Source organism: Cydia amplana, chromosome 5 (assembly GCF_948474715.1).
Source record: "Cydia amplana chromosome 5, ilCydAmpl1.1, whole genome shotgun sequence".
Lineage (NCBI taxonomy): Eukaryota > Metazoa > Arthropoda > Insecta > Lepidoptera > Tortricidae > Cydia > Cydia amplana.
In genome coordinates this window covers 10,606,941-10,625,466 of record NC_086073.1, presented here as the reverse complement: position 1 = coordinate 10,625,466, position 18,526 = coordinate 10,606,941, and the positions used below count along the sequence as shown (strand labels likewise).

Here is an 18,526-nt window from a genome sequence, read left to right as displayed (position 1 = left end):
AGTATAATAAATCAAAAATATTTATAGAACACTAAACAATTCTGTATGTATGTAACTGTAATAAAAAAATGCCGACGTCATTTTGCGTCCAATAGAAGGCTATAAGTAATATGTCCTCAGCTGGCTTCGCTCGATAGCGATTACTTAAGGTTTTGTTCTCGATCGCTCAGCGCAAATAGACATGCGCTCTACGTAAGATAGTGATTCACTTGAGAATTCATTTCAGTTTAGAAGAACGTTGTCGTTTCTACTTAATCGTTAGTTTTTTCATTAATTTCGAACCAGCTACTTAAAGTGTAATATTCGTAATTATAATCACATTACCTGCACACATAACACATTTTTTTAATAAGCAACATGCTCGCTCGAATGCCCCTTGAATTAAGTATAAAGCTTGATAAAACACGTGATTAAGCGCGGATTTGTACTAAATCCGCGCTTAATTACGTATTTTATTTGTTATCATACTTACGTATCATAGGATTAGTTGGATATGGTGTCATGTTTAGTAATTAATAATTAATTTTGTTTTCCAGGAAACCTGTTGGTAATCCTTGTGGTGACTCTGTCAAGGCGGTTGAGATCCATTACCAACTTTTTTTTGGCTAATCTAGCTGTCGCAGATTTATGTGTTGGAGTGTTCTGTGTCTTCCAAAATTTGACGATATATCTCATACCTAGGTAAGTGTAAAGATGTGAAAAAAATATACCTACCTACTACATATTAATTATTACGTTCAAGCAAGCGAAAAACTTATTAACATTGTTTGCATCAGTCGGATGTCGGGACTAGTGTCGGATCAGAACACAGAAAATCACTCAGGATTACTTCGTCTCCCATCCTCAACTTTACGGCACGGCGATGATCTTTTCTTACATACATATTGATTACTTTTATTTAACTAAATCCATGTAAGCTAATTACAAAATAGATAATAAAGGCCAGATAATCATAGGCTACTTCTAGCATTCTAAATCGAAAACAGACAATTTGACGAGCATCACCGAACTTGTTAATACTCGCAAAACCGATCTGACCTCTCTTCCCTTCTGAATTTTCTTCCCACTCATTTTCTCATGACGAATATATATATTACATATTTTTTGCCACGTTTTACGCTGGCGGAAATATCGAATATACAGTGCATTAATTATTTAACCGTAGAATGGATTTTGAAAACAGGCCCCGTAGACAACACGCCAATCGCTAACGCTATATCGGAATAGATTCATACTATGAATCTAAGTATTCCATGAATTTCATAGAGGCTGTATGTATACCTATACGTATTAGGTTCTTTGGTCCCTCCTAATTACTGAACGGCTAAACCGATTTCGATGAATGATATGTTTTTTTTATTATGTTTATGATATGTTCGAAGTCTGCTTTCTATAATAGCAGTTCATTTATCTACTTACACCTGACTTACACTTATTTAAATTGTATTTTATACCGGCATCCCATTAATTTGAAAAATCTAGTGTTATCGGTTACTGGCTAAATTATTAAAAGAGTATCTATGGATGTATTTCAAAATTTTATAATATATAACCCTATTTATTCATACCTTTTACTTTTTTCAGCTGGGTATTTGGAGATTTTTTGTGCAAAATGTACCAGTTTGTGCATTCACTAAGTTACACCGCGTCTATATTTATCTTGGTTGTAATTTGCACTGAACGATATTTTGCTATCATACACCCTATAACATGCAAGCAAATTCTCACGTCTACCAGACTCAGGGTAAGATTAGTTGCTTTTGTATTCAATTAATATGTTTAGTTTTCTGGAGAGCTTCTTTTTTTTTTCATTTAGGCACACTATAAGTAACATTGATGGAGTAAAGACTAAAATTAAATATTATCTATCGGTTTACCCAGCCTAGTTATAGTCTAGTAATATCAGGTGAACTTTTTTGCTCTACCAGCCCATACCAAACACTTCTCGATACCTGTGAACGATACTCCCGCGTTGTTATTTTTCATTATTTACCTAAGTCAAGTATAAATTTAAAACTCCGGTTTGGCCATATTTTAGTGTAAAAGGAATAAGTTTAATAAAAGGTTCCAAGGAAGTAGCCCAGTCAGACACTTTCTTTCCGTAACTATTTATTGAATAATGGTGAATAATGAAGTATGGAAGCCGCTCGGGTCTCTTCATAAGCCTGAGTCAGACTGTTCGTGTCAAGTATTACTTTACAAGAAATATGGACGTAACCAGGCCATAAGATTACATACATTTAGATCTAGCCAGCTCTATTATGCTAACTACATTATTTTTTGACAGATGGTTATCATGGGCGTATGGATAACGAGTGCAGCATACAGCGCACCGAAGTTTATTTGGGTTGAAACAATAACGTACAACCTCGACAATGGGCACTTGGAGACAATATGCATACAGCATCTAAAGAAATACAACTCGGAGATATTCGATTTGGTGAATTTCGGATTCCTGTACGTGACGCCATTATGTGTAATGACGGTAAGTGGCTACACGTTCTTATTATGACTGACATCTGTATGTTTCGCTTACCTAATAGAGCTATAAAAATGTTGCTAGAATGTTTACTATATCCTGAACGTTAATGTTGGACATGTTATAACTACCTATATGTATATTGTAGGAATTAAAAAATATTAGTTTAGGTTCGTAGTTACGTACTTAAGTATTTGTGATGATGTTTAAGGCCGCGATGCATCAGATTAAAGATATGTGGCCATTGCAACATACATTATTGGATTGTTGTTAGGTTTCTACCTAAAACCCAACTGTAGGTACTTGACATAAAAACAAACGAATGGATGAATGAATATGGATTGGTTAACAAACTGCCTTCCCTGTAATGGACAATTTCCTTTTGGTCTCATCACTTTTGCATCGGCGTTAGTGCCCAAATGAGAATTTATATCAAAACATCAAAAGTGACCAGGGTACATAATCAAAAAGGAATCCGTAATTACAAAGGCTGTAAAATTCATAGATTATAGAAATATATGGTTGCCGCATTTTAAACAGACACACAAAACTCCACGTGGCACTTTCTCGTCTAGTGGACATGCTGGCACTAACTAAGGGGTCGTCCAGAAATCATGTGATCGTTTAGAGGGGGGGTGGAGGTAAGGAAAATATCACGAATAGGCTAGATGACAAATTTTCATTTATGGTATCAATCAATCAGGCTTGTTTTTAGGATCAAATGTCTAATCAGATAAAATATAAATTTTATTTCTATATATAAGTGATAAGCAGATTTTTACGATGCCCGTTTTTGAGTGATAGAATCTTGAACATATACGCAATACAATGGTTTCAGTGATATTTCTGGAAATTTTACTATGCCAAATGACTTTTCGCGTTTATGTTATTTATAAAAATCAAAATAAAATCTTAAAATATAACCGATACCTACAACACACGTTATAAACTACAAGTTAACTTACTACTTTATTCATGCCTACGGGACCGCTAGGCTGGCGTGTTTCTCTAGCGAAGCAATCGCATTTCGTGTCACGTCACGACAAAGATAAAGGCGTTTTGAGGTTGTATTTTGGCAGTAATATGTGATAAATTTTATACAATTTTACGCGAAACATATTACGTTCAAAATAAATTGTACAAATCAGACGCTAAATTATCCAATATACCAACGTCAGACGTTAGACAGACTCTGTCCATAAGGAGCGTTAAGTAAAAGTCAGCTTGAAACGAGATAAAAGCTTTATCTTTGAGAGTCTTTGAGATAATTATTTAGTCTTGAAAAATATTCCTGGTAGCATTCTAAAACAAAAACTTTAACCATGGGAATTATTCATGACAAAACTCTTAGAATTTGATACTAATTGAAAGAGGATTTTGCTAAAAAGATTAATTTTAACATGAATATTTAACATTTTATTACTGAGATTGAAAGTGCTGACGTAAATGTATTGGTTAGGAACTAGGAACCAACATTAATTATAAAAGCACATAGAAAGGCAAGGCAAGTATTGAAATACGAATATGATGTCACAATTGGTTCTTTAATTAATATAGTCGTGACAAGACAAACCAAGGAGCTCCCCAAGTTATTTCATGTAAGTTCGACTGAACAAATTATATTATTCTAGCAGAAAGTTCATGGGCATGTTGATTTAGGCCCACTTGGACCATCCCACTAACCCGGGGTTACGCGGTTAAACCGTTAACCAAGTGTCAAATTGTACTGGTAACCATGGTAGCTCCAAGTTTAACCGGTTAAACCCGGGTTAGGGTAATGGTGCAAGTGGGCCTTAGTTTAGGTAACATTTGATTTGTGAATGTAGTACAATTTACTAAAATTGCTGTTACATACATTGCCTAATGGCGTCATCTGTAAAACCATACCTACTGAAACATCGTTCCTGCTGGGGTTTCAAGCCAATCACTACTTAATAGTTTAGGCTTTGAGAACTAAGTATTTATTCAACGTTTTCTTGGTTTTAAAGAAAACAGACATTAACTTCGGTGTTGTCCGTAGCTACTATAAGTTAAGTTTAATTAAGTATGTTAGAAGTGTTTTATGTGATTGAGCTTGAAGACTAATTCCAATGAAGTAATTACTTATAGTTTACGCTTTGAGTTGAAGATGAACAAAATTCACTTCCGCACCGGAAAGAAGATTGCTGAGCAGATACTCGTACCAGACCCCAAAAGAAAGCATGAAGATGTAGTACCCTAAAATACGCTAAAAAAGCCGAATAAAACATTTTCTTATTTTATTTTATTAAAGCCTCTTGAGATTTAAGTGGTGTTTATTTAGTTTGGCGAGTAATTTATTTAATTTGAGATATTAAGACATTAACAGTTGCAGTGTTTACACCAATTAGGTACCTCAACTGATCGCCTTCATTATTAACTGATTAAAATTACTGATGATAGTGACAATTATAAAGCAATAATCATAAAAATAAATACATGACTATGTAAATCTATCTAATCTATGTAGGTATACAAATACAAATACTCTTTATTGCACACCTCATTACAGAAAACAATACAGATAATACAGGAAGAAGAGGTATAGTTTGTAGCTTTCTAATAGACCCCGAAGGCTAATTCTATTGTCTATTGTTAAGTAAAACCGCTCGTGCCACGTGCCACAACCACCTGCATAAAAAATCGGTACTTCGTTTACTGAGTGCCGGCGAGTCGAATGCTACAGAACCAGTCTAAAATGTGTCATCGAGATGCGTAACAAAGGCGCGTTATCGGAGAGCGCACCTACAGCTACACTGGTTTTTTGAGCGTTGGACTAGCCCGCGCTCAGGTGCCAAATAGAATAATTAGGACCCTTTTTTGCAGGTAAGTAGCACGTGCGATTTTACTGAACAATAAACAATAGGATAAGCCTTCGGGGTCTACTAGAAAGCTACAAACTATATACATATATATATAAATGCGTGTTTCCTTACTGACTGACTCGTCAACGTAGAACCGAAACTACAAAAAGTAGAAAGTTGAAATTTACACACCATTTACATTTGAAACGTGTACAAGAAATCCTGAAAAGGTATTATATTAAAATATATAGAAGACAAGTGATTTCAGCGTTTTTGAAAGTTCATCCCTTATGGGGGTTAAAAAGGGGATGAAAGTTTTTATGTGGGATCAAGTTTTATATTAAATATATTATATTAACCAGACATTTTCATTAAATAGGAGAAAAGTATTTTTAGCGTTTAAGAATATTCATCCCCTAATACTAACCCTATTTACTTAAACTTTCAGTTTGTAACCGGAACGATTTGAGTAGGAATTTCAAATTAGTAGGAAAATAAAATATTAGAAACCACGAAAAATAATTTTATTGCTTTTGAAAATTCAGGTCCTAGGGTTAAAAAGGGGTTGAAAATGTTTCGGGAAATATTCACGCAGAAGAAGTCGTGAGCAACAGCTAGTACCTATCTCAATAATCTCAAGTGAAAACAAATAATAATGAAATAGTTTTAATTACTAACCGAAACTTACGTTAATCATTAAACAAAATTTACAAAACAAATTCAAGTTTTACTTTAAATAATATCAATTTAACTCGCTACGTTACCCTCTAGGGACACTTGCGACAGCCAGGGCCCGAAGCCGGGGTTAACCGTTAACCCAGTGTTAAATTGTACTGGTAACCATGGTAACTCCAGGTTTAACCGGTTAACCCCGGTTTAATGGCTTAACCCTAGCTGGTGCAAGTGGCGCTAAATGGTTTAGGCGTCTCTCTGGGTACACGACGTAAGGTATAAGATGGAATTTAGACTGATCGTAGCACCATTACGGGAGACAACTAATTAGTTGCCGCACAGGGTAAGAATTAATACGGTATCGTCTTGGGTCGTCCCATTCGTTTTTCGTCAAGTTCTTAAATTAGTCCTATTCTGCTTTCGTCACCCATTCCACATTCGTCACAATCGTCGGTGGCTTTCAATGTATAATGGGTGACGAAAGCAAAATAGGACTAATTTAAGAACTTGACGAAAAACGAATGGGACGACCCAAGACGATACCATTAATACATAGTCATTAAAATTTCTGACCGTGTCTGAGATCAAGCACAGGTACCCTAGCTACATTGACGTATAATATCTAAGGACGGGCTAATGGGGCACTAAACGTCGTACTAGTTCAGCGGTGCTACCCACGAATTCCAGCCAATCGTGCAGTCTAACGCGACTAGTTGCGACCAATAGCGCGCGTAATGTGAACTCGTCAACCAATCGCGCGCGAGATGCGAACTCATCAACCAATCGCGTTGTAGCGATTTCACACCGCTGTACTGGCCCCTGTCATGCCTCATTATTATTGCCCGTAAAGCCAGTCCCTAGATATCTATGTCAATGCCTAGCTATTATTATTCTTCTCGTGAACTCAACTAGGTATCCAACATCGTGATTTACCAAAAATCCTGTTTTTAATTGCGTTAGCCTCTTCTGTCCTGTGTACAAGACTTTTTAAATCATATTATATATAGGTATATATAGGTGGTACAATTACTGTCGGTGGCGACACGAGCACGCTCGATCAAATTGCTGGCGGTTAAAAGGTTAAGAAAATATTTTACAGTACATATGTTGTGGTAATTACATAGCACTTTACGTGCCTTAGATGTCGAAAGTTTACAGGGCCATAATATATGTGCTGTAAAATGTAGTACGTAACGATACAATGTGCGATCGGTAATTCGCAACTCGTGTCGATATAAAATACTCCCTTCGGTCGTGTTTTAATTTATCGCCACTCGTTGCGAAGTTCCTACTTGTACTTTTTCGCACTTGTATCGTAATAAATATTTTTTTTAATATCATAGAACATTATTACCTACACAAAATCAATAACGAAGAGTCAGGCTAGTCACATTTCGTCATATTAGATCAAATGATGAAATTTAATAAATTTAGTGCTCAAAATTTCGATATTGTGACCGACCTTAAACGAGGGTTTCGTTTATTGACATAGTCACACATATTCGATAAGTAGGTGGTACATATATTCCTGGCCTACTAAGTATTTCAATAAAATGTGTCATACACAATATTATCAATTGTATATCATCATCTTCCTCGCGTTGTCCCGGAATTTTTGCCACGGCTCATGAGAGCCTGGGGTCCGCTTGGCAACTAATCCCAGTAATTGGCGTGGGCACTAGTTTTTACGAAAGCGACTGCCATCTGACCTTCCAACCCAGAGGGTAAACTAGGCCCGTATTGGGATTAGTCCGGTTTCCTCACGATGTTTTCCTTCACCGAAAAGCGACTGGTAAATATCAAATGATATTTCGTACATAAGTTTCGAAAAACTCATTGGTACGAGCCGGGGTTCGAACCCGCGACCTCCGGATTGCAAGTCGCACGCTCTTACCGCTAGGCCACCAGCGCTTAAAAAAAAAAACCTTTATTGCCATGTAACTACATAGTTAAAACATAATTAAACACTTGAATTAAATACAATTTAAACAATTAAACAGTTATAATATAACAATTAAATAGTTATAGTTTTTGTAATGTAAGTGAGTGTCACATGGCCCCAGTTAGGGTAAAGGCCTCCTCCATCAGTTTCCATTGTTTCCTGTCCTGCGCTTTCAAGATCCAGTCTCTACCAGCTTTCTTTTGAATTTCGTCTATCCAGCGTTCTTTTGGCTTCCCTCTGCTCCTCTTACCTGCAGTGGGGTCCATCAATTGTATATTAACAGGCGTATTTAGTCAAACCCACCCATACAAATACAACTAATTTGATCTTATTTAAAACATGGTTAGAGGAACATATTAAATTTGATATGGCAAATAGAAGTGTATTTTATTAAAATCTATGTTTATAGCGGTTAACTATATAACGATCTCTTTAAAATAAAGTATTGTATTAAATCAAATCGAAGGGCGTTGTCTCGTCAGTGGAGATTAAGACAAAAGTCTGGGACGTTTGAACGAAAACAATAAATTGAAGAATAAACTTTTGTAATTACAGTAATTGGTATAAATTATCTAGCTGTCGATTGCTTGTTTATTAACGAAGTTTATCAAATACGATAAATTAACACTGCAAGGCAATTTATTTTAATCAGTGTCTATCATGGGTACATCAAATCGAAGCAAAATAAAATGAGTATTCATTTTCATTCTAAATGGTACCTTCGTACGTATTTGATTTCTTCATCAAATTGATGTCTTATTATCTGAAACCGTATTTTAGGTCTACATTAGATCGGTAATTGGTCCAAAAGTTTCCTAGATGTTGATTTTGGGAAAAGGATACGCCAACCATTAAATTAAGGTAGCTAATTGGACTAAGATGACAACGAGTGCCTGTCGACGGCAGCAGCCGTGTCCATGCCGTTTTGCCTTGCCGTCTATGTCTCAAAGGTTAACCGACCGGTTAAATCCTAATTGCTAATAAGACCATCCCCAATAAAGTGTTTACTTTATGTAGCCTATAAATTCAAACAACTGTATTTGTTAAAGGTCCATCACCATACGCTGCCGTGTGCCCTATGTGTCAGCATCTAACCTAAACAAAACAAAGTGAAGGCAATTTCTTAAGTAGGTACCCATTTAGGGTCCGGTAATACTAGTCCCAGGATTTAATGCCCACTCACCACAGAAAGTTACTGTGCCCTCCAAAATATTTCGCTTTCAAAAGTTTTGGCTTAAACTTACATGGAGAGTTTGCTTTGGATGCATTGAGTTTATTAAAATTATGTTTATTATAAAGCTAAAGCTAGTATTTTCATGCATTTAAGATGTACAACCAGTCCCCATTAGGGAATGTAACCCGGTTATTAACTGTGTGTGATATAACATACACTATATCACTACACGTTATAAAACAGTCCCCCGCCGCGTCTGTCTGTATGTATGTTTTTTTCTGTATGTATGTATTTAGATATGTATGTTCGCGATAAACTTAAAAACTATTCATGCGGTTTTCACCAATCAAAAGTGATTCTTTAGAAAACACTCTGTAAAGGTTTAGGTGTGTAATTTAATAAGGTTTTGTGTAACCCGTGCAAAGCCGGAGCGGGTAGTTAGTATTGTACTTATTAATGTTTAATATAACGCAAAATAAATTATTTAACTTAATAAGGGAAATGAATAAAATAATTCAGACTTATCTCCTGAAATTTAAGTTAAAACAAGATGTACTGACGAATAAATGGCACTTTTGCATAATACGTTAATGGAGCCGAATGCGAAAAACGTGCTTGAACAAATATTGACGCAGAAATCCCGCTATACTCCTGGTAATTGTATTCAACATTCTCAACGCGTTATTGTAAATATAAAATTTTCACGAGGTTCAACAAGTAAATAAATACTTTAGCGGGGAATGTTTTTTAAATAATTTCGATGAATTATCTAAAAGATTGAAGCTATAGAGGTAAGTACTTATTATACTCTTGTCAGACTAACCAATACGTCAGTAACAGGAGAATAAAACAACTTTTCTCATTCCTCTTTTTGGGGTAAAACTAGGATAAAAAGCTAAAATAGTTTTAGGTACTGTAGTCTGGCAAAACAAGTTTTTCGCAGCAGTAGAATATAAAAACTAACTTAATCATCCCATGTTTGGGGTGATAATACTAGTGTAAGAATAAGACAGTATGATTATGTCTGACTTATGCTCCAGTAATCGCCAAACTATAAAAAGACACACTTTATGCAATAATAACACATTAAACTTTGACGTTTTTTAAATGATTAGTGATTTCTGTTCTCAATTGGAATACGGACTCCTAACGATCAATACGAGTAGGTATTATTAAGCGAAGATGGGTTAAGTACGATAGAGTGATACTTAATCTCTGACGCTTCAATCAACATTCCAGGCGCAAAATAACAGAAAGAAAGAAAGAAAGAAAATACATTTATTTACGTCAAACTAAACCAGTTAATTACATAAGATACATAAAAGAGGTAGACGTTAAAAAGCACCCCCACTCAGCGTAATGCCATACTATTACTTATTCTGTGGTAATGCTACGCTAAGCCGCAGCGCTGATTTTCAGTGGGGACCTAACTTATAATTAACTTAAGGCTAGAGGTAAATTAACACGTAGAGGAAAAAAATAAATAAAATAGATAAACCCGTAATTAAAAGAAGAAAGTTAAATAAAACAAAACAAATGAAACACTTTGGGTAAGAACGATGTAAAAATTATATGAATTGAAATGCTACAAACTAATGCTAAAAAAGTTAAATATTTCAATTTTGCCCAAAGAAAACTAATGATATGGGGTTGTTGCTGCCGCTAAATGTTTTGGGTGTTAAAAAACAGAATTCGACAATTATATTTGAAACTGTTAACGGTTTTCAGTGTGCGGATCGGTGGAGCTAGGTTATTCCAGCATTTGGTAGCGACGTAACAGAGACCCTCTTTTATAACCTTACCCCACCTCCCCTCCAATACATGGTGGCATAAAGAGAAGACAGAAGCTCTGCCTTCAGTATAACATTATATTATTTTATAGAGATAGAGATCTTTATTTGCATATACAGTATGTAATAATACATAATGGACCTTGAAAAAGTATAACAAAACATGTTGTTCACTATATTACTACTTATTACTAATTTTCTAAATTACATTTCCAACCAAGTAAGTTTTCTTGGTTTGTTCACTGGATTTACTATATCAACTCTTTTTTTTTTATTGTATCACTTGTGTGAGTCAATCGGTCCTCGCTAGAAATACGGGCGGCCGGTTGCTCTTTGTCGCATAGAGGATATATGTGATGTGTCTAGTAGTAGGTGCATATTGCTGATTTGTTGGGGCAGGTCCCCACAGCGAGTATGGGTGACCTTGCCTTAAGTTTCCAGGTCTTCGCCGGGATTGGTGGTTTCATGGTGTAAGTCAAGTAAGCGATTTTATTAATTCTTATTAAAGGTTTTTAGGGTGTCGATTATATATTTTTCACCTCAGCAGCTCGAACAAGGGTACTTTGCTACTTAAAAACAGTGAGCAAAATCGCATTTAATTGTTGGTATATCTTAAGAAAACATGAGTGAATAGAGGTAAGTGATGAAGAAGGAATACATTTTTCGGGTTCTCTAATATGTTCTCACTGCTGAGGTGAAAAGTTTTGTGAACTACACGAGATCAAAGTTATTTACATCTCGTGCGCTTTTGAGTCCCTTACTACGCTCAAGATTCTAAATTAGATTCACTCGCTACGCTCGTGAATCTAGTATAGAATCTTTCGCTTGCACGGGACTCAAAATAAGCACTCGAAGAAATATCAAACTTTGATCTCTTGTTGTACAAATAACTATTGGTGTAACCATGGCCTGTAATAAGTATCTGAGTTAACTGAAATGTAATATTGGTGTGCTTACGGAGAAGTTTGACGTCATCTAAAGTAGGTAGCCATTGCTTAACATGTTTCCCTGTTGTGCTATCTGTATATGATTTATTATGTGTGGCGTATGTGTTGGATCTCATTTGTGATTTATGATACGACAAGGGGAAATAATCATAATCAGGTGGTTTCCGCAGTGTGGCCGCATGCTTGGCCGCAAGATCTGCTCTCTCATTGCCATCCAGGCCGACGAGGGCCTTGATCGAGCAGAAGTTTATCACCATTTCCCCAGACTCCTTGATGTTGTGGATGATTTTGTGTATATTGTTTATATTTCCGTTGGTACTGCTCCGGTTGGAGAGTTCCTATATCAACTCTTAATAACTCAATAACTGTTGGGTTTAGGTTTAAAAACATTTTTTTTTTCACATACTTATATACATTAGACAGCTGAAAAGGGCTTAAATATTTACGTCTATTTTCATCGTCACAACATAACAAAAATAAGTTACTTATTTTATTAAGTTAATTTACCTTCCCGTTCAATTAGTTATGCACGTTAATTCAATGAAACAGGATAAAATGACGCAGGTAGGATATGTGGTTAATTAATATAATACCTATTGTCACCAGTTGATTACCTACATTATTATCTGAAAGGTATGTTCAAAGGATATTCACCAATTGAATAGGCTATAATTGGAATTAACACAATGAAACCCTTTCGGAGTTGAGATGGGAATATGTTTGTGACTTGAGTTATAATCGTCGTATTGTAATCAGGAACAAGTGGAACAACATTACAATTTGAGAAGTTTGTTTGCGAATGTTGTTTAATACTTTTTAGAGCGTGAGCGAGCATTACAACTATGTTTTGCCTTAGTATATAAAAACATATTTTAAAGTGTGTCAAACTTGGTCATTAACGGAGGCTCTAAAGTCCAAACTCAAGGTATGCCAGCGAGCGATGGAACGCAGTATACTAGGTGTTCGCAGAACTGATCGAATCAGAAACACGGAACTGCACTCCAGAACTCGAGTTGTAGATGTAGGTGCCAAGACCGCTTAAGTGGGACTGGGCCGACATGTCTGCCGCATGCACCCTGAAAGGTGGGCCAAAATGGTTACCGAGTGGGACCCACGGAACACCATCAATGGTGTAGGCCGGGGTTCAGGCAGACCAAAGAGGAGATGGCGGGACGACTTGGACGCATTTTATCCGGATTGGCGGGAAAATGCAAACGACAGGGTTGAGTGGAGGAAGGAAGGGGAGGCCTTTGCCCAGCAGTGGGACACTAAACCAGGCTAACAAAAAAAAAGTGTGTTAACCTTATTGAACCGTCCGAAAAATAAAATCTATACGTAATTTACAATATGTGATCTACAATAATAAAATGCAACAAATTTTCACTAAAAGTACTTACTGTAGATATGTTTTTGATAGTAGTTTACCGGCCGAAATTGTCCCGCTGCACCCTACGTGTTTGCTTATCAAATTTTGACACGAGATAAAGGCGACGAATTTAGTTAAATGTCACGTAAAGGATTATTTTAATTAAAGCAGTCCGAACCAAACATAACTGGGATTACTAATTCATCCACTATCAACAGAAAGTGTCTCATATCAATGCATGACTAATTTTTGTTACACCAAGTTGTGAATTAAATTACTGGCGAATAGCTCAACAATAGCCTAAATGTTGTACTTATATTATAGTAAACATGTATTAAACCTCAACAAAGTAATTTTGTTTATTTAGAAAATTGTTACAATATCAAATATTCTAAAGTATTACAATTTTATAAAGTAAATGTAACGTTCTGTTCTGGTGTTCTATTTTTGGGTTTTCTTTTCAGAAGGGTATTTGTAAGTGTTTCGGGTGCCAAACTTATACATAAATATATGTCGGCGACGGATGGTCCCGATGGCGGTGGGCGCGTGGGGGTAGTACCTAGATGTATTACTTCACAGCCAAAATAGTAGGTATGCTACAAACGCATGAAATAAACATTCGGACTCATTAACCATACTAGTGCCTACTATATTTCAGTACTAAATGATGAAAAGAACTAATTGCTATTAGAATGTTGACTGGTTAAATTCAAAATAAAAAGATCACATGAAATCGTTCAAATCTTTATTTCAGTCAAACTAAACCGGTTCCAACCCTACGAGGGGTATTCAAAATATTCTCGGTATGAGAATGAAAACAAACAAGTACGAAAAGTTTGATATTTTTATTTTTCAATATACTCCCCCCCTATGTTCATACACTTAAAAGATCGATCAATTATTTTTTTTAATCCCTCGTAAAAATATTTTTTATCTTTCGTGTAAAAATGCTCCTCCACTGCCGCCTTCAATGCTTCATCGTCAGAAAATTTATTTCCACGCAGATCCTTTTTAAGATTGGGGAGCAAAAAGAAGTCGCTGGGGGCTAAGTCCGGACTATACGGTGGGTGAGTAACAGTTTTAAACCCACGTTCAACAATAGCTGCCTTGGCAATATGAGCAGTATGGACGGGGGCGTTGTCATGCAGAAGCAGAATACCTTTGGTTAACTTTCCTCGCCTCTTTTCTTTAATTACATCCTTTAATTGACGTAGAATGTTAGCGTAGTACTGTCCTGTGATATTTACACCTTTTTCTTTATAATCGATTAGTAATACTCCTTCACAATCCCAAAATATCGTGGCCATGACCTTGCCAGCTGAAGGGATGACCTTCAATTTCTTGGGATGAGCTGAACCCTTAATGTGCCACTGCATGGACTCTTGTTTACTCTCTGGGTCATAATGATGAACCCAGGTTTCATCTCCAGTAACTATTCTTTGCAGCACCTCATCAGGATTTTCACGGCACAGGTCAATAAAATCGGAACAACAAGCTACACGCATGTCTTTTTGAAGCCGAGTCAGCATTCGCGGAACCCATCTTGCACTTACTTTTGACATATTAAGATGGTCATGTATAATATCATGTACGGTACCAATAGAGAGATTGGTTACTTGTGCTATAGATTTTACCTTCACTCGACCATCTTCCAATATAAGTTTTTCCACTTTATCAATATTTTCTTGTGAAGTAGCTACTACAGGCCGGCCAGGTCTAGGGTCATCTTCAATACTCTCCCTTCCGCGTTTAAACTCGCTTGACCACTTTTGAATGGTAGATAAAGAAGGAGCAGACTCACGGTAAACACAATCCATTTCCTCTTTTATGGTTTTTTGATTTTTACCCTGTTTTGTCAAGAATTTTATCACGCATCGATGTTCTAATTTAGTTAACATTGTCAATTCGCACAGGATGTTCATGTTTGTTCAGCAATTGCAGAAAAACAAAAGACTATCTCGGTTCGAATTATACTTTTTTTTAATGTCAATGAATAAACCTTAGCGGCCAGTAACGAAAGAAATTTTAGAAGAGGTCGTAAGATATCAATACCGAGAATATTTTGAACGCCCCTCGTACACCTCTGACCCGAGAAGATTTAACCCGGCAACAAACTCGGCGGGACACATCTTTTCAAAACAACACATAGCTTCTTTATTTTACAAAAGTAAGCTTCTAATGGCACATAAGAAATCAAAATAACACTTGGAATAAAACACTTAGCTAAACGGTTAAACAACGTGAGAATCTATAAGCTTTCAGAATAATCCTTCAGGTGTAAGCCTTCAGGAACGTAGCGAATTAGGCACGAGCTTGGCTAACGTCCGATCTCTAGCGCGGTCCGATCAAGAAGAAGGAAGCCAGTCCCAGCGGCGGAGCCAACCGCTCCCGCCTCCAATTCAAGTTGGTAAACCTGCCTGACCAGTGTACCAACATAACGACAAAAATGCCTGCTCGTGCCTACGTTCACTCAAGATACGCCTCTTGACGTTCCAAAGCCTTCTACCTGTCATTTTCGTTCAACAATACACCAATAGATGGCGGCGTTACTCACTACGCAGCTTCATTATTTCGTTACAAGCAAATAATACATAGCCAAACATTGCTAATCGACTTTTACAGGCGTCTAACTATGAACTGTAATGCTGCAATACGTCTTTCTGGTGTCTCGCTCCGACACGGCCGTCCTGCGCTACACACGTCCTCGTGTGTGTGTGTACGCATTTGATACTGAAACAAAACATACAGCACAGTATGTCATCGCTCGGTCATTCCTGACCAACAATTTGGGTCTCATTCAAATTACTATTAAAATCAAACTTTGTTATCAATCAAACCAGAAAAAAAATAATTGTTCAAAATTACTTTAACAATCCTCAATTCTCTAGTCAAAAATAGTCCATCGAGCAACGACTAAATAAAAATACTCGTCAGTAATCATCGCTGCTATCTAACGGATACACTCCAATAATCATCGCCTCCATCTGGCGGGTACTCTCAAATTTATGTGAAAACAAAACAATCCCAAACATCAAAAACACAAATCACAACAGCTCTAATTCATTGCTCGATAGTATCACTACTATTGTCGTCAATATCAATTTACGGGGAAATTATCTGGCATAAAAAAAAAATTGGTCATATGTGATCTAAATTTTTGTAAGACATCTTAAAATAAATAAGATTCTGAATTGATAGTTCCAATTTTACTCATATGAACACAGTACATAAACGGGAATTCATTTTTAACAAAACAACACCAGTCCTTCGGTGCACTGCCAGTCCTTCGGCAGATACCAGACCCTCGTCAGAAGTAACCATCTCAGCTGCGTAAGTGCTACTCCTCGCAAAGAGTATTCTGCACATAAAAAGCAGACCACGTGCACCTCTTACATGCTCCGGCACTTCTGATGCGGTCACTAAACAATACCCAGTCCATCGGGCATACTTTCAGTCCATCGAAAGCAAAACAGTATTGCCCAGTACATCGGGCATGCCTTCAGTCCATCGAAAGCAAAACAGTAGTGCCCAGTCCATCGGGCGCAATTACAGTCCCACGAAAGTACAAGCTTTCAGTCCGTCGAAAGCAAAACAATGTTAACAGTGAATTCAAAAAAAAAAGAAAATAAAAACAGGTCCCCAAATCATGCTACTCAGAACCATTGGCACGATCAGCGTCAACTGATCAACCGAAACTGAACATTACTGATCAAAATCAAACTCGCTCAAGACTTCTATGCAGAAGCAAAACATCTCAAAATAATCCCAACGAAATGGGAACTGCTCACCAGCTTAATAAAGTATGATGCACGCGACCAAGTCAAAGGTGGTGGTGGTGAGGTCCAACCCAAGCACGGAGGCTGATTCTTTCCGCTTGCCGTTGCCGTTGCTGCGGCAGATTGCGAGAGACACGATGTGGTTCAACATAGCTGGCTGTTACTGAAATCATCATTTGCACGGTATCAGGTTTATCATGAATGCAGGCTACACTCAAAAGGTTTATGAAATGCAAGGTAGCAGACACAAAAAAAACATGTTTCCAATGTATACGGGACTTCAAAAATCTCAGAATAAAATTTAAACTTCAATGAGTGCGTTTTATTTAATTCCATGAACAAACAAACACGTGTTCCAAAAATAAGTAACACGGTAAATGGGCCAATACGAAAAGTGACAGCTTATTAGTTACGTTCGACTGTTATGCTTCGCCATTACACTCAAAATAAAATTCACTAATAAACAATTAGAACGAAACCTGTCCTTTTATTTCCAAATCTCCAGCACAGAAGATACTGCACAGCCGCCTCTGTATCACGGGCGCAATGGCGTCCGCAAGCTCGCTCGGCTCCGGCTGCAGGACACTTACCACGTGTTCAGATTATGGAATGTAGGTCACCAGAAATACACCACGCTCCCAGGTGGCTGTGTAAGCAATACATGAAACTCCGCATCTATCCCACTTGCTGATGTCGGCGACGGATGGTCCCGATGGCGGTGGGCGCGTGGGGGTAGTACCTAGATGTATTACTTCACAGCCAAAATAGTAGGTATGCTACAAACGCATGAAATAAACATTCGGACTCATTAACCATACTAGTGCCTACTATATTTCAGTACTAAATGATGAAAAGAACTAATTGCTATTAGAATGTTGACTGGTTAAATTCAAAATAAAAAGATCACATGAAATCGTTCAAATCTTTATTTCAGTCAAACTAAACCGGTTCCAACCCTACACCTCTGACCCGAGAAGATTTAACCCGGCAACAAACTCGGCGGGACTCATCTTTTCAAAACAACACATAGCTTCTTTATTTTACAAAAGTAAGCTTCTAATGGCACATAAGAAATCAAAATAACACTTGGAATAAAACACTTAGCTAAACGGTTAAACAACGTGAGAAGCTTTCAGAATAATCCTTCAGGTGTAAGCCTTCAGGAACGTAGCGAATTAGGCACGAGCTTGGCTAACGTCCGATCTCTAGCGCGGTCCGATCAAGAAGAAGGAAGCCAGTCCCAGCGGCGGAGCCAACCGCTCCCGCCTCCAATTCAAGTTGGTAAACCTGCCTGACCAGTGTACCAACATAACGACAAAAATGCCTGCTCGTGCCTACGTTCACTCAAGATACGCCTCTTGACGTTCCAAAGCCTTCTACCTGTCATTTTCGTTCAACAATACACCAATAGATGGCGGCGTTACTCACTACGCAGCTTCATTATTTCGTTACAAGCAAATAATACATAGCCAAACATTGCTAATCGACTTTTACAGGCGTCTAACTATGAACTGTAATGCTGCAATACGTCTTTCTGGTGTCTCGCTCCGACATATAT

The 18,526-nt window shown here is 37.2% G+C and overlaps 1 protein-coding gene and 1 long non-coding RNA gene across 2 annotated transcripts in view; one reads left to right on the top strand and one right to left on the bottom strand.

Annotated features, from left to right (window-relative positions):
• The window catches only part of LOC134648019 (uncharacterized), a 188,134-nt gene that overhangs the window by 80,942 nt on the left and 88,666 nt on the right, over positions 1-18,526 (bottom strand). The gene's annotated exons all lie outside the window — the stretch shown is intronic.
• LOC134647945 (trissin receptor-like) overlaps positions 1-18,526 on the top strand; it is a 46,085-nt gene that overhangs the window by 5,418 nt on the left and 22,141 nt on the right. Inside the window, exons 2-4 of the mRNA XM_063502330.1 lie at positions 537-681; positions 1,585-1,744; positions 2,288-2,485. Of these exons, the coding sequence (XP_063358400.1) occupies positions 537-681; positions 1,585-1,744; positions 2,288-2,485 (503 nt within the window). The remainder of the gene's footprint in view (positions 1-536; positions 682-1,584; positions 1,745-2,287; positions 2,486-18,526) is intronic.